General features: G+C 53.9%; 7 protein-coding genes across 7 annotated transcripts; 5 read left to right on the top strand and 2 right to left on the bottom strand.

Annotated features, from left to right (window-relative positions):
* Nucleotides 1-417: 417 nt before the first annotated feature.
* Nucleotides 418-2,036, bottom strand: CTAM01_00482 (diacylglycerol acyltransferase; the record flags this gene model as incomplete). Its single annotated transcript, XM_060516533.1, has 2 exons — nt 418-1,728; nt 1,791-2,036. The coding sequence occupies 2 exons, from the start codon at nt 2,034-2,036 to the stop codon at nt 418-420; spliced, it is 1,557 nt and encodes a 518-aa protein (XP_060389159.1).
* Nucleotides 2,037-3,686: 1,650 nt separating this feature from the next.
* CTAM01_00481 (kelch domain-containing protein) lies at nt 3,687-5,962 on the top strand (the record flags this gene model as incomplete). Its single annotated transcript, XM_060516532.1, has 4 exons — nt 3,687-3,734; nt 3,813-5,309; nt 5,361-5,630; nt 5,687-5,962. The coding sequence occupies 4 exons, from the start codon at nt 3,687-3,689 to the stop codon at nt 5,960-5,962; spliced, it is 2,091 nt and encodes a 696-aa protein (XP_060389158.1).
* Nucleotides 5,963-6,353: 391 nt separating this feature from the next.
* On the top strand, nt 6,354-8,052 carry CTAM01_00480 (WLM domain-containing protein; the record flags this gene model as incomplete). Its single annotated transcript, XM_060516531.1, has 3 exons — nt 6,354-6,486; nt 6,536-6,707; nt 6,756-8,052. 3 exons carry the CDS (start codon nt 6,354-6,356, stop codon nt 8,050-8,052), a joined length of 1,602 nt encoding a protein of 533 aa, XP_060389157.1.
* A 2,835-nt stretch (nt 8,053-10,887) lies between these two features.
* On the top strand, nt 10,888-11,451 carry CTAM01_00479 (uncharacterized protein; the record flags this gene model as incomplete). Its single annotated transcript, XM_060516530.1, has 1 exon — nt 10,888-11,451. The coding sequence occupies one exon, from the start codon at nt 10,888-10,890 to the stop codon at nt 11,449-11,451; it is 564 nt and encodes a 187-aa protein (XP_060389156.1).
* A 280-nt stretch (nt 11,452-11,731) lies between these two features.
* CTAM01_00478 (uncharacterized protein) lies at nt 11,732-12,369 on the top strand (the record flags this gene model as incomplete). Its single annotated transcript, XM_060516529.1, has 2 exons — nt 11,732-11,922; nt 12,063-12,369. The coding sequence occupies 2 exons, from the start codon at nt 11,732-11,734 to the stop codon at nt 12,367-12,369; spliced, it is 498 nt and encodes a 165-aa protein (XP_060389155.1).
* A 545-nt stretch (nt 12,370-12,914) lies between these two features.
* Nucleotides 12,915-13,895, bottom strand: CTAM01_00477 (HIT zinc finger; the record flags this gene model as incomplete). Its single annotated transcript, XM_060516528.1, has 2 exons — nt 12,915-13,525; nt 13,631-13,895. 2 exons carry the CDS (start codon nt 13,893-13,895, stop codon nt 12,915-12,917), a joined length of 876 nt encoding a protein of 291 aa, XP_060389154.1.
* A 912-nt stretch (nt 13,896-14,807) lies between these two features.
* CTAM01_00476 (uncharacterized protein) lies at nt 14,808-15,584 on the top strand (the record flags this gene model as incomplete). The annotated part of the gene is made up of 3 exons (XM_060516527.1): nt 14,808-14,956; nt 15,113-15,218; nt 15,498-15,584. 3 exons carry the CDS (start codon nt 14,808-14,810, stop codon nt 15,582-15,584), a joined length of 342 nt encoding a protein of 113 aa, XP_060389153.1.
* Nucleotides 15,585-15,970: the final 386 nt, after the last annotated feature.

The following is a 15,970-nucleotide window of genomic DNA, read 5'->3' as shown; positions in this document are numbered from 1 at the left end:
GGTGACATTGATGAGCAATTAAGTAGGTAACAGGGTAATGCAGCTGTACGGGTAGAGTCTGTGCTCGACCTGGCTGCTGTTCTCCGTACTTGACGCTTTGCCTTACTTGAATGAAATCTCCCAGTTTGACCGAGGTCATTCACAAACATTTCCATCGTCCCAGTATATTAAATTAGAACCAGTATGAATTTGATCATACTTTCAATTGAATACCGTAGTGTTTGCTAAAACTGCACCTAGCCATCCCGATGTATAGTGTACTTTGCTTACCCCTTTTCAACCCGAATACCCTCCAGGCGCCAAATTCAACCGCCGCTACCGTATTTTGACGTGAGTAAGACAAGAACGGAGTACCAAACTTAAAGAAAAGTTGCAAGGAAAAGGATATACTACTGCTCGCAGCTGTGCTATGCTACTTCAAGCAATGAACTGAAGCTCGGCCTTGCGCTCAGGTACGAACTGGTCTTTGTAAGTATCCCAAATCTTCTGAAGTTCAGCCATGTACAGGTCATGCAGCCGGTCAATATCCTCCTGGGTAGGTTGTGCTGTGGGTGACGTGGTGACCTTGATAGGCTTGCCAACCACAATGTTGAGCGGTCTGCGATACGGCATCATACCAACATCGTAGTTAAGAATTCCCCGGCCATGAAGAGCAGGGAGAGTAAACTTAAAGACGCGAAGCACAAACATCTGGAAGTTGTGCACCCAAGGATGGGTTTTCGGGCTGAGTTGGTCGTAGAGGTCATTCTCGCCAAAACCCAGCACGGGCACGAGGTCAGCTCCGGTCCGCAGCGCCATTTTGATAAAGCCCTTGCGTCCCTTCAGGATCAGTCTGAGAGTCCCGGGCTGAGCCTCGAGTGACTCCCTGGCACCACCCACAACAATGGTGACTGCACGTCCCATTCCCTCGCCATTGGCGCCGCCCTTGCTCAGCGTGTTCCAGATCGACTCCTTAGACACAGATCGAACGCCCATGAACAGGATGTAGTCGCGGTAAAAGGGGATTCGGAAGTTGTTGTCGAGTGTCAACAATGAGTTGGTGATCCCGGGGAACTTCTGGGCGAATCCGAGGGCATTGGTTGCAAATGCCGCGAAAGCACCGTGTGAGATGATTCCATGAGGGTGGTAGCCGAAAATGTACTTCCTTGTCGGTGGAAGATCGTGAGTCTTATGGAGCTCAGCAGGATAGTAATCAGCGAAGAATTTCCAAATGGGAAGCGATCGTAGCCATTCCGACCGTAGCTTCAAGTTGCCATTGGAGGCAACGCCAGAGAGTGACAGGTGAATGAGGTAAGGGACCAAGAGAGGCCAGGTAAAAGGGATTGCCGCGAGGAAAAAGAAGATTGAGACGAAGGTCAGAATGGATAGGCCGTGAAACAGAACCGCTCCGGTCTGGAGACGGCGCTGAAAGGGGACCTGAAGAGGTGCGAAGCGGATGCCTGCAGCCTTCAATCCGAAGCGATGGCTGTTCCTTCGGCCTTGTGCTGCGAGAGTGAGGCGTGGGTAGTTGTCGTCGCTCATTCCCTTAATGCTTGTTGACTCTGATCTGTCAACATCAAATCCATCGACGAGAGTCTCATCGGCGGTGCCCTCGCTACCAAAGCTCTTTTCAGGGTCAACAGCATTGCCATTGCTGTCGTTCTCCTCAGCCTTACTGCCGTTGCTTCTCGCCGAGGATGGGGATCGTCGATGGCCTCTGCTTGGGCTTTTCGGGGAATCGTCTAGGCCCTGTTGGAGAGAGCATGATCAATAAGATGGCACAGCAGCTACTTCAACCCATGTTGACTTACAGTGGCGCTGTACTCGTGACTGGACTCCTTTCTCTCAGCGGCAGGTCTCTCGGTATCATCAGGAGTCTGCTTGTCGTTGGTTGAGGACGCTGGTGGCCCAAGCTCTGGAGCTTCTGCTACAACGTTAATCTTGCTGTTCCCAGACTCAGCTGCCTGCGACGCGAGCTGAGGGTTGCTGAATTTCTTGACAGGTTGCCTCTTGGTCGGCGACTTGGAACGAGCTGCGGAACCCTTCTTGCGAGGCATGATGGCGGATGTTGAATGATGGCGGCTCGTATGTCGATATCGGCAACCCAGGTCCAGCTCTCGGTGGGAACGTGTACAAAGAGAAGATGCGGAGACCAAAGGCGTTTATAAAGCAGGTTGTCTCTTACCTGAAATGACAGCCACCTTGGTCCCGTCCCCAAAGTTAGACATGGTTGCGTCGGCGTCGGATGGCGGCAGGGCCGGACCTCGGACAGGCGTGCGGCGTGGGCGTAGGCTGGGAGCTCGGAGGAGACCTCCTTTGCTAATCGTAGACCCACGGCTTGATTCAGTAAGGGCGGTGGTTTGAGCAGAGATGATCGGAAACTTTTTGGCGCACAGGGTCCGAAGTCTATGAGGGAGCGGGCGAAGGAATGCACAAAGGGAGAGCGGAAAGGTTGTTTGGTGGCAGCTAGCCTGATGTTGCGAAACGAGGGCAGGTTGGGTGCATCACGCTGGGTGCGGATGAGAGAGAGGGACGTGGGTGTGCGTGGGAGCATCAGCAGCTAGCACCCCGGAGCTGCCGCCAATGACGATGACGTTACGGATTGGATCCCGTCCGCATACCGGCAAGCGGCTGCAGTCTACGACAGCCCCCCTGAGCACAGAAGGAGCTGTCTTTTGTGCATAAATTGTGCATAAACATACATAATATGCGAGATATGCACAACTCACGATATGTCGATAAGCACCCTAGTCAGGCTCCATCCCTTCTTCTCATCACCACCCAATCCCTAATTTGCATGTGATTATCAAGCTTTAAGAATGGCCTTATTCTTCTTACGAGAATCGGATCCCGATTGACTGGCGCGGTTTCCATTCAATTCATGAGAATTGGAGGCCGTCATAGAAACGATTCACCTTTCACGGAAGATACAACAAGGCTTCATGGGCTTGCATTAGATGCTCGGAAACGATCGACGCGACTGTCTCGAACATAGCGTCGTTGAGCTGTTGGTCTGAGACTTGCCTACCTAACTAAGACAAAGCTATGGGATAAGGAAGCACGGAAGAAAGCAAACGCGACGGGGTACCTTCGCATGTTCACGGACGCCTCCCTGGGACCTTGGCCAGAGCTCCTTTGCCATCCTCAACACTGGCGAAAAGCCTCAGTGGGGCTGGACCAGCCCAAACATGTGAAAATCACCAGCTGTCAATGCCATCTTGAAGGGCAGAGCCTCCAAAGAGACAGCGACCAGTCAGCTTCCGGCCCGTGCCAAGTCAATTGTCGAGGGATCGGGTGAACGGCAGGGGGAGCACGCGACATTTAAATCTACCACTGAGCCGGCAACGTGCATGCCGCATCAAGATTCAACATGCATGGATCGGTCTTCTGTTGTAAGAGAATCATTGTGAATGATCAATTGACCTCATGGCGTCGAACCCGGACCTGTGGCTTCGAATACTTGCAGGCTCGATATATCAATCCGCACTGTTCATTGCGCCCAAAATGCGCAAAGGCACAGTAGATGCGGAGAGATGATGACTGTATCGACCAATGCAAATTGCCCCTCCATGACTGGACTCAAATTTTCCCCAAGGAAGTGAACCCCACCATCATCATCCCACCATTCACCCCGCCGACGTCACAAACGTCAATATTTGAACTGATCTGTCCGCACGTCTCACGGCCCCCTACCCAAGTCTTTCACAATGGCCAAGGCTAAGAAGGGGAAAAGTGACGAGAAGGCAGCTAAGCTAGTACGTGTTCCACTGCCTCGTCTTCAAGGGCTCCCAAGAGCAAGCAGAGACACTGTGCCTAACTTTGATATGGAGTAGGCTGCAAAGAAGCAGAAGCAGGCCAACAAGGGCGAGAAGAAGGCAAAGACCAAGACTGCAAAACTCGAGGGGAGCGATGCCGAGGATGTTGACCTCGAGCAAGTGCTTGAGGAGTACAAGAAGCAGCAGGAGCAATTCCTCAAAGTCACGGAGACCGTGTGCGAGGGACCTCCCAAGGCCCGTTCTGCTTCCACCATTATGGCCTCGCCCTGTGACAGCAACAACTTGCTGCTCTTTGGTGGCGAGTACTTCAATGGCTCGCTCGCTCATTTCTTCAACGACCTGCACATCTACTACATCAACCGTGATGAGTGGAGGTGCGTGACGTCCCCGAACGCACCCTTGCCGCGCTCTGGACACGCGTGGACGAGGGCCTCAAACCCCAATCATGTCTACTTGTTCGGCGGAGAGTTCTCGTCGCCAAAGCAAGGGACGTTCCATCACTACTCAGACTTCTGGCGGTTGGAGCCTGCCACGAGAGAATGGACAAAGATTGAATGTAAGGGCAAGACGCCCCCCGCCAGGAGTGGTCACCGCATGACATACTGGAAGCAGTATATTATCTTGTTTGGTGGGTTCCAGGATACCTCAAACCAGACCAAGTATCTTGCCGATGTGTGGATCTTTGATACCCAAAACTTCTCCTGGCACAGCCCAACTCTGCCTCCTGCACAGTTGAAGCCTGATGCCCGGTCTTCTTTCACGTTTCTTCCTCACGAGCAAGGTGCCGTTCTCTATGGAGGTTATTCAAGAGTGAAGGCTACCGTAGCGGCCAACAAGCAGGCCAGGGGTTCAAGCCAAGGACAGAAGAACATCTTGAAGCCAATGGTTCACGATGACTGTTTCTTCCTGAGGATGTCTTTGCCGCCTGACGGATCGCCCCCGACAGCGCCTCCAGTCGTTCGCTGGGAACGGCGCAAGAAGCCTGCCAATGCTCCCAGCCCCAAGCGCGCAGGCGCCACCATGGCATGGCACAAGGGTCGTGGAATCCTTTTTGGAGGCGTGCACGATGTTGAGGATAGCGAAGAGGGCATGGACAGCGAGTTCTTCCGAGAGCTTTTTGCGTGGAACATTGAGAGGAACCGCTTCTTCCCGCTTGCCCTTCGCAAGGCCCGTCAACAAAAAAAGGCCAACCCGGCTGAGCAGCGTGGAGGCCGTCGTGCTCGTGCCCAGGATCGAGAGGAGGAACTCCTTCGTCAGCTGGCTGCCTTGGAGACTGGCAAGTCTTTGGAGGATGCCGACGACATGGAAATTGAGAAGAAGGAGGAGGAGCCCGATGAGGACGCAACCCCTATGAGAGAAATGCCGATCACGATGGAGCTGCCGCACCAACGGTTTAATGCTCAGTTGGCTGTGCAGGATGATGTGCTCTACATCTATGGCGGCACTTTCGAGGCCAAGGACCGCGAGTTCACGTTTGACGACTTGTACGCAGTGGATCTTGGCAAAATGGACGGCTGTAAAGAAATTTTCAACAGGCCTGTCGATGACTGGATCGTAAGTCAGACAACTTTTGGAGACGGGGTCTTTTCACTAATAGCATTTCAGGAGTCCGAGGACGAAGACGATGATGACGATGAAGATGACGATGAAGATGATGACGATGAGGAGGATGAAGAAGGCGACATCGAGATGGAAGAGGAGGACAAGAAGCCATTCTACACGCCGAGCAAGCGCAAGAAGAAGCAGGATGATGAGGCCTCTGTTGCCGGTTCCGAAACGACCAACGCAACCTCCTCGACTGCTCCTACGAGCGCGACAGAGGATGACGATACCGAGGCGGCCGAAACCGTCGATGACGGTCTCCCGCACCCAAGAGTAAGCCTTACCAGCGCCTATCTTCGGAAGCAACCATGCTAACTTACACATAACAGCCCTTCGAGACAAGACGTGACTTCTTCGTGCGCACCACGAACGAGTGGCAGGAGATTCTCATGACCAACCTTCGCTGGAAGAACATCCAGCCGGAGACGCTCGCCATCAAGGAGATCAAGGCCAAGGCCTTTGAGCTCAGTGAGGAGAAGTGGTGGGATTGCAGAGAGGAGATCACGGCGTTGGAAGAGGAGCAGGAGGCTGCTGGTATTAGTGAGGTTGTATCTCTTGCGGAGAGAGGCGATGCAGCTGCCGCCGGTGGCGCCAGAAGACGATGATCACTTCAGCAGAAAGATTCAAATAGTATTGGGACATAGAAACGCTGAATATGCCAATTTTTCATGGCAAAAACTTTACCCTTACTTGATCTTGTGTAAATCAGGTAGGCAGCCATCTCTTTGGAGCCTGGAAGGCGGCGAGAAAGATGTCACCGAATACTGGGAAAGTGGGGCACGTGACTGCGCGTCACTCCCGCTCTGCCGTCTTTTGCCCCTCGTCACGTCCTGGTCCAGTCTTAGACGCATCACTTCTTCCATCGAATATTCCACTCCAGATATCATTGATACCCAGAAAAGACTTGAAACTTTACGGAAAGATTGGTCAAGAAAGCAAACGATTCCACGGCTTTTACCTTTGGCATTTCAGTCCCGAATCCTTGTTAGTGCCAGTATGCCGATCGGCATCCAGCGGCTGAATGCGAAACGTTCGCATCCAAACGACCGGATCATCTTCATCAAGCCTCTGAAAGGCCGCGATGAAAAGATTGCCCAAGATTTTCTCGAAAGGATCGCCGCACAATGTTGTAAGTGGCTCTTGTTGCTATAGAGATGGGTCTGGCTGATCAGATTTAGTACCGATCATGAAAGAGCACCACCTTTCGGTGATGTCTCTAGAGCAGTATGAGTTCAACAGAGAGTTCGTAGGCAGGAATTTCAACGCTGGTGAAGTCATTCAACTAGTGCTCAAATCGCAATCAGGACGATGGCTACCATTTGAGTACGTTCAGATGGTGATGATGCACGAGTAAGTCTGCTGCAGTGTCCCCGATGATCCATAGCTGACGGGACAAAGGCTGGCACACTGCAAGCAAATGAATCATTCTAGAGCATTCTGGGCAGTCAGAAACAATTACGCCGAGCAGATGCGAGGGCTTTGGCATCGAGGGTACTCTGGCGAAGGCATCTGGGGTCGTGGTGCCCTGCTGGGGACGGGACAATTCCAACGCAACGTCGCGCTTCCCTCTGAACCGCTTCCGGAGCACCTGTGTGGCGGCACATATCGCTCCCGTGGACGCAAGAGGAAGATCAAGCCAAAGCTTTCCTACAAGGAGCAAAAGGAGCGCCGAATCCTCAAGAAGTTTGGTGCCAACGGCACCGCTCTGGGCGCTGATGAGGAGACAAAGGTCAAATTGGAAGGCGGCAAGCGCACGCTAGCGAAACCTCGCGTGGCTGGGAGTGCTCGTGGACGTGAACTGCGAGCCGCGGCGGCGCTCGCACGATTCGACCAGCCGAAAAAGGAGCCCGAAGAAGACATCAAAAACGAGGTTAAGGATGAGGATAGCGGCGAAAGCGAGTACGAGGACGATCCGGCGGACATCAAGAACGAAGACGCTGTCGACATCGATGGTATGGTGATCAAGGACGGCAAAGGCAGGGGCATGATCAAGGTCTGCGAAGACGAGAACTCCGATGACCAGGATGCCCAGAACGAGCTACAAGAGTTACAGGCGTCGGTGAAGCAATGGCGACAGACGCATCTCAAGTTCAAGCGCGAGCCCATGGACGAAGCTGAAGCTTCAAGTGTGCCGCCACCGAATCGAGTAGCAGAGTCATCACACAAGGAAGCACCGACGATCCGGAGACCAGAGCAAGAAGTTCCTTCGCGAGTCAAGGTCAAGGAGGAGCCGGATGACGATCAGGAGGCGCCAATTTTAGATATCGCGAGTGCAGCCCCCACAATCAAGAGAGAAGCGCGAGACGACCCCCGGTCAATAGCAACCCGTCATCCGATCTCGCCGCCCAGCGCACCATCCGCGGCGTCGCCATCGGCCGAGAGACAGAGGGTGACGGCAACGGCAACGGAGTCAGCGACGATGACAGCGTCAAAGTCTAATAGAGCTGCGGCCGCAGCGACAACGGCCGAAGATGGACGAGAGAGTGAGACCGGGTCCATCTGTGGAGTCTGCTCGTTTGCCAACTCTGCCCTGTCGATAACGTGCGCCGTCTGCTCCCACGTGCTGGACCCGGCAAGCGTACCGAACGCCTGGCGCTGCGAAGGCGCCGCGTGCCAGGAAAGCGAGTATCTTAATCCCGGCGACTTTGGAGTGTGCGGTGTCTGTGGGCAGAGCAAGCGAGAAAAGCAAGGCTGAGTTTGGGTTCACGACATGATAAGGTTAGGAGTGACACAGGACTTTTGCAGTCAAACGAGATGAGTTCGAGATAATGACAAATTGCGGCTATTGCTAATTGACCGTGGTACACCGTATACTCGCAAACAATTAGACAAGAAAAAGTATGTACGGATCTCTTGAGCAGGGAAAAAAGGAAGCAAACAAGTCAGGACTTTTAATGAGGCGATGAGCTCATGTTAATATCGAATCACTATCCGCACCCTCGTCAACTGACTAAGTGACGGGCCGCCGACGATAGACGGTAGGGCTCGTTCCTGGCGGTGCACAGCTTTTTGCGGTTGATTTGTTTTCCAGGAACGGATAGTTATTCTAGGAAACTTTTTCCCTCGCGCATTTCCCCTGCGCAGAAAAAGGGCAAGCGGGATTATACACTCAGCACGTACGCAATTTACGAAAATGGCTCTTATTCATTTACGACTGATATGTCAAGTTGTCAAGTAAAGTTTTGCTGGTGGGTTCGTCCAAAGAGTCAAGCCACCACGGTCCCATGCTGGCCACGGACAGGCTCAGCATGGGATGCCCCTTTGGCCACAAAGGTCGGGCCAGGGGGGGGACAATAACGACGAAACATGGAGAAAGAGCAGGCCAGGCAAGGCGGACAGCCGATCGATGGGGCCAGGGGGACCTTTTGAAGTGGGCTGTTGATCATGAACTACGGCTTCATCAACGCTGACTCTACGTACGGACACGAATAATACCTATCGCATTCGTTCAGTGGAAGTTGGCGATTCAAGACAGGTCATGGGATAGCGCGGCGGGTATGTCAGATATCTATCCGCGAATTTAGGCCCGTCGAGCAGAATGCATCGTCGAAATGTCATCATCAGCTCGGGGATCGCCAGAGCCAAGGGAAGACGCGGAGCCTCGCTTACTCGGCATCTGGGAAAAGGACCTGGACTGGAGATTTCGAGGAGTCCGAAGAAGGAAGGACAGAAAAATATGGTTAACGGACCCAAAGTCTGGGCAAACTCGCCAGAGTATCTGATAAACAACGAGATACACAGATGACTGACCAATAGTGCAATAGCATGAAGAACCAAAGACCCAAGACCACTATTCACCTTAGTACCAGCAGTAGCAGCAGCGGGTGCGGTTAGAAATGAATTGCACTCTGTGGCTATTCTCGGGGATCTTCTATATCGCTGCGCATCCTATTGACCGGCAGCAGCTTATCAAGATAGTTGAGACGAAAAGAGAAGCAAGCAACACCCGACCTCTGGCTGAGCTTAAGCTCCGGCTGGCCTTTTGCGGTGCAAGTGCATGCAAACGCATCATCACCGAACACCCAGCGTCCGTTGCCTTCTCCATCCTGCAGAACTGCAAACAAGCGCTTTTCAAGGTCTCTTTCTGCAGACGGAATAGTTATTCTCAGCCTATCGTCCATCGTTCACCACCAAAGATGCACTCCAGAAAGGGGAGGCGAGTCCGGGGCAACTGCACGACTGTGGTAGGTGGTATTCGCAGCCCATCCCTCCCCCCCAAAGTCGTGCTAGGCGTGGAGAGACGCGGGAATACCGGGATAGGGGTCCCCACCCGTCGAGTTTCAGAAGGCTTAAAATGGGCACCTATCGCCTAGGCCGAAAAGGACTACCGTTACTCGCGGGTTGCAGCAGTTTGCGAGAGAGTGCTCGAGTACCTACCGACAACCGCTACCGCACGAATGAGCCAAGGTCGCCTGCCGCTTTGGAGGGAAGGGGGGGCGTGGCTGGTGGCCTACTTTGAGTGCTGGGCCGCCGCTGGCCCCGTTTCACCTTGCGACTCCGGATGACCGCCGCCGTGTCAATTGGACGGCCAAGTGATCACCGAAACTTGTTCCTTCAAGAGATCCCATCCTTTTGGTTTTTTTCTGCTCTTCAGGGGGGACTTTGACTACCACCTTACCTTCTGTGCTTCTGTATTCTATGCTGCAGGCCAGTGTCCGATCATCCCTTGGGCTGCGTCCATCACCGTCCCATATTTGGCTGGCAGGGCATGATGGAATGACGATGCTTGGCTTTATCCGATGGAACGCTCCCCTCTCTCCCTTTCTCCCGCACTTTGGAGTTGATACCTATGTGGTGTTACCCTTGCAAACTCGCCCAGTATCGAATCTCATGCGCCCAGCGGCGGTCCTAAACAGCGAACCGGCGATCCGAGGGCGGGAACGACGCCCCATGTCCTGGACATCGAGCCACACCATTCTCATGGGAGTAAGAGAGCGCCATAGTAGAGGCCGACTGACTAAGAAATTGCATGGCCAGGAGAGAAGAAAAAGAGGCATTGGTTTCATCCGTTCACACAGCCATTCTGCTCTTGGCAGACTCTAAACACAGGCTTTGCTTTTAATGACACCTACTCTAATAATACTAAGGTTAGTAGGGAAGAACCCCCTCTTCAGACGACAGCGTCAGGGCCCCCGTCAGCCTTCAGGTACCAGAACGTGTCGGGCTCGAAGCTGTGCTACACCGACCGAGGTCGAGGGAACTCCCACATACAACGTCCGCTTGAGCGAGTCCCGAGTCTCGAGTCTCAACTCTGGTGAGCAAGTATTCAAGCAGGCGGTAAGGCGGACCATATCTGCAAAGGCACAAAAGCGATCCCGGCGCGAGTCTCTTTAGGTAGTGGAAAGTTCCTCCCAGTTTCACCCACCTCACCGGGCCGGCACCAGGCAAGAGGAGAGCCTGTGGCTATGGAGAGACGAAAGCACGCAACGCAATCCTCGCAACGCAAGCGACGTACGCAACCGCACAAACGTGACAAACGTCTGGTTCCGCGTCCCGCAGCCGGCGTCCCTCTTCTTCCTGCCTTTCGAAAATGGGAAGGAGAAATCAGGGATCCATATTGAAATGGGGCTCAGAGCTCCATACTGCGTACATCCAGAGGCGGTTACCAAGTTCAAGACCATTCTCTTGCGGATACAGTCAGCCAAGTTTCGCGCCACCCCTCCCCCCCTGGACCCTCGCTCTTCATTGCGACATGGGGAAGCCGGCTCTTGGATTTGCAAAAGACTGGGGTCCCAGGGTCCAGGGGGGTGGTGCAAGTGAAAGTGAGGAAGTTTACAGAAGTAATACCTTGCGGATGCAACCTAGTAATAGCTCACTGCCCAAAGTGCGCGCGGGAGAAGAAGGATTTCTGGGTTGTGAATATGGCGGCTTGCGAAACCTACTTAGTGGCTTGCTCGTCCTCCCTACTCTTTTCCTACTTCTCCTCCTCCTTCAGCTTGACTTGTTCGAAACTTGTTTCTCTTTCCACATTCGTTTCGAAAGAAACAATCCAGACAGTCTGTTGACAGTCACTTTCCTTCTTTTTCTTCAACCTTTGATGATCTGTGATCTGTTCCATTCTTTCTTCCAAGAAGCCCTCTTTGCTCCGTTCTAAACCAAACCTCGTCTCGACGACCAAACACACCAAAACTTACAAACCGAACTCACCCGAGATATCTCACGATCGACTTGCCAATACTACCCCAAAGATCACTCTCAACCTACAACGTATCGATCTACTCATCCCTCAAATAAAACGAACTCTCCGAAACGAAACTCTTCTTCCAGTCATCCCATATCCACGACTGAAAGCGATCAAAACCTCCAAATTTCACTTACACCAAAATCCTCTCTCACTCATCCTATCAAACTACCTACTCGCAACAACCGCAACCATGTTCTCCACGCTCATCCAGACCTTTGTCCTCCTCCTCACAGCCACCGCGGCCCTCGCCGCCCCGGCCGGAAGACACAACTGGCCCCGCTTCACCGTGCCCCAGCAGCACTTTGAGGTCCTCAGCATGCGCATGCAGGAGCCCGTGAACCCGGCCGCCATGGTGGAAGCCACCTGCGTCGACCGCAACGCGTACGTTTCCTTCCAATCTGACTTACACAAGAACCCTTTCCACTACATCCTCTCCTCTCTTCCACCGAAAACACATCAAGCACCTTTCACCCATCAACTTCAAACTACGAAAGAAACTTTTTGACTAACACCACGCTCAGTCACATCGTCTTCCATGACCAAAATGCAGCAGAACTCGCCATCTGCGGCGGTATTTCGGGCTCCGTCGACGCCTGCCACGGAAACCCCTCCACCACCGTCGGCCAAGCCGGCTCCGCCCGCTTCAGCCTCAAGACTACCGTCGAGGGCGCGCAGATCACCATCTCAAAGACAAAGTGGGAGCAGTGCGTCCGCGCCGCTCGCGACAAGTGCCCAACCGGCAGCCTCCGCGCAGTGTGCGCCGGCGGCGCGACGGTCGGCGACGTGGAGTTTACGCTCAAGAACTCGTTCAGCATGGACGACTTGTAAGAGAAAACTTCGAATGTGCGCTTCAGCTTTTGCGTTGTTCTGGGCGGTGGATGAGGGGATGCTTTGGTCGTGTCTGATGTGTTATCTCTCTCTCTTTTCTCCTTACTTTCTTCTCACAGAGGCTGTTTCTATCAGTTGATATGCCTCGTTTTTTCTTTCTTGCTGCGGGCATCTTCTGTGCCGTGGCTTCATGATTTTGATGAACAGGGTTCTGGGATCGGAGTTTGTCTGCCCTTTTTCAAGGGCAACATCTTCAACCGTATATATATATACAACGCGCTTGTAACAAACACATTCGCATCTGTACAAATTCCTCATAGGGGACGTTTGTCTTGAATCCAGACCCGTTGGCGATCAAAGCCATCCAATTCAAATCATCTTTTTCCATCCTTGTAAAACAAACTTGACAAAAGGGGGGTATCATAACGCCTAACCGTTCACCGTCCATGCTTATCCCATATCCAAAATATAATCGCAAGGTGTCAACGACAGCGGCATATTCACCAGCAAGCTTTGCTAAAACAGCCAACAAGTCCTTGATGCTCTCAAATGCCGTACCTCGTAAAACACTCCTCCCGATGCGTCTCAAGACAATCCAAAGCGCAAACCCTCGTCCCGCACTTCATACACTTCACCCGGCCCCAATACCCGCACACCTCGCAGAAACTCCGCTCGGGATACCGCGTATCGTCGTCGCCCCACTCGGCCCTCGCGTCCCAGAAACTCAGCATCGGCCGCGAAAGCAGCCACTTGAGCTCCTCGTCCGTCGGCATCGCAGGCACCCGCGACACGAGCAGCGGATCATCGTCGCCAGGATGCGGCGCCGGTCCCGGTTTATCGTAGGGCTTCAGCACCGGGTCTGTCGCCGTCGCCGAGTCCTCTTGCGCTTCTGCTGCCGGCGCGGGCGTCATCTCGACGTCTTCCGGTTCCGCTGGCGTCTTTGGCGTCGATGTCTTGGAGCGCTTGGCGGCGTTGCGCTTGGTGTGCTGGTTCGGATGGGGCGGTTTGTTGGCCGGTTTGGCTGTGTGCTGGTTCAGGTGCGGCGCGGGCGTGTTTCCGGCGTGCGAGAGGAGGGCGAGGTGGTCGTCGCAGTGGTTGTGGAAGGTCTTTTGGGACTGGAGGATTTTGCGAATTGCTGGCGTGCTCTTGTTCTGGCCTGTGATTCCGTTAAATCGTCGTTAGTTTGGCTGTCGCTTTGCGCTTCACTACGTCCGCGCCCTACAGCGTAGTGGGAGGCATGGGGTGATGGGGACAGACGTACCTCTCGAGGCCTTGGCCGGGATGGGTATCGAGGCATCACGACCACCGTCGCGGTCCAGCTGCTCGAGTTCCTTGCGGATCTTGGCTTCTTGGCGGACGGTGAGGTCTGAGGCGGTTGGGTTCGCCTTGCTTCGAGCGGCGCGCTTACGGTTCGCGGGCTGGAGGGCGGCGGCGGCCGGGTTAAGGCCTGTATCGGGAACGTAAGCCCATCCCGGGGCGTTTGTGACTTTGCTGCTGGCGAGCTCGTAGACACCAAAATTATTCATTTCGAGGTTGGAGATGTTACGGCAGGGTTTTTGGAGAGGGTGGAGGAGTGTGGTGGTTTGACTTGGAGCTCTCTGGGTTCTGGAGTCTCTGCGCCTGAACTTTTTTGTAGCGAATCAGAAGAGACGACGTTGAGTGGCTAATTATTGGCCAATGAGAATGTGTTGGTTACAGACGAGCACCTAGCGGAGAGCTTCCCCAGGTTGTAGGTTGAGACCTCGGTAACTAATACGTTATTTATATTCAAGCAATTGACACTCAGGTACACAATGAGTAACAAATTAATAATTCAACCAACTTTGAAAAGGATTCTAACGCCGTGACAAGTTTTCATACGCTCAGAAGCCGACAAGTGCCGAATGCGCCCATGAGCCGCATTCCCGAACCCCCTTCAGTGGATCATGAAGCCACTCCCCAGAGTCCCAGACAATCCCCAGCAAAAGCCGGCTGGTCGACCGCGCCATTCTGGCCAATAGGATACTCTTAATGGCGTCCCGGCTAATCCCGCCCTCTGTGCTCTCGCTGGTCCGGCGCAGGCGGAGGCGGTACCTGACTGAAGTACCTCACTGCAGCCGTGCAGCGCCGCAGCGCCGCCGTAGAGAGGTAAACGACGTAACACGGCTGGGACAGAGCTTCCACGTTCCCGCCCAAGTTAACCGCACCTCGCCCCCAAAGCACCGACCCGACCGACCTCATCGAACCTGGTCTACGCCATCTCCAAACCCCATAACTTCTACCACCACCACCACAAAACACAACATCACCAACGCGCAAGCCGACCGAGCTCCCTCCCCTCCTCATTTCCACACTCCGCGTCCAATTCCGACCGGGTCGCCTTCCATTCCTCCCGCCGACAGAGCAACCATCCTCCCTCTTTAACCGAGCTCCACGCACGACATCACCCGAAAACCACAATGGCCTCCCGCATCGTCACCCGCGCCCTCCCCCGCGCCTCCGGCCTCCCTCTCCGCGCCGCCCGCAACTTCCAGACCTCATCTCCCCTGCGCGACGCCGTCGCCGCGCCCCTGCCGGCCCGGAAACCCGTCGGTGCTTTCCGTGGAGGGTATGTCTTGAGCTTCTCTGCTCCGGAGGCAGCTGTCCTGCATCTCGTCCACGAGGCCAATTAGGTCTCGTGAGGGTTTTAGGATGCCGGCCACCACTTCATGACCATATGGAGAGAGATGATGATGTCTTTGCTAACGAATCAAACCTCAAATAGTCTGTTCGGTTTCTTCCTCGGCAGCTCCCTCGCCGGCGCCGGTGTATACTCCTACATCCTCCAAGAATACAAGACCTCCAACGAGCTCCTGACAGAGGACATTTACGTGCGTCATTACATCTCACTATCTACCTTCTTGCCTACCCCTCAAGGCTTTTCGCATCAATCAACCTGTCCTCTCCTACATCCTTAGCAGTGCTGGTTGTGGCGTCATTGACTGTCTTGTGCGCTGCACCGGAACGCTCCCCGGTGTGGTCTCGCTACAACGCGGCGCGACCATCCTCGCTTCTCCTGCTCTCTCAAAGTCCCAACAATGCCAATCATCGCTACTGCAGACCCTACATGATTCCACAATCAATGAGCTAACCAGACTGGATTACTTCAGGCACTCCAGGCCGCCGTTCAGCGCGTGACCAAGTACGTCGAGGTATTGGAAGAGAAGATGGACGCCATCGAGCGCAAGAGGAAGTAAACGAGATATCGCAGCGTTTAAAGGGGGGCAAGGAGGACGTGAGTGTAACGAGGACGCGAGATGCAGAGGGGGACGCCGTGGTAATGGAACGGTGAGGTTTTTCGAGGCGAAGTCAGCACAAAAAAAGCAGCACAGCACAATGGTTACGACCGGAATATTCCAAACAACGTCCGATTTCTTACTCTTTCCTGCGTGAGGTTCCTTCGATTCAGTGGTATGGTTTACGAAACATGCCGTGGAGATCGAGGTCGAGGAGCTCGTGTATATCAAAGACTGTAACAATATGCTTGTAGGGCGTGGGAGTTTCTGCAAGTACGTGTCTAAACGTGTCCCCTGAGAGTGACTTCTCTTTACAGTCGGGGTCGTGTTCACCAAGCCGCTCGCTC

This window comes from Colletotrichum tamarilloi (genome assembly GCF_030869305.1).
Source record: "Colletotrichum tamarilloi strain Tom-12 chromosome Unknown Scaffold_1.1, whole genome shotgun sequence".
NCBI lineage: Eukaryota > Fungi > Ascomycota > Sordariomycetes > Glomerellales > Glomerellaceae > Colletotrichum > Colletotrichum tamarilloi.
This window is presented reverse-complemented; position numbering and strand designations above follow the sequence as displayed.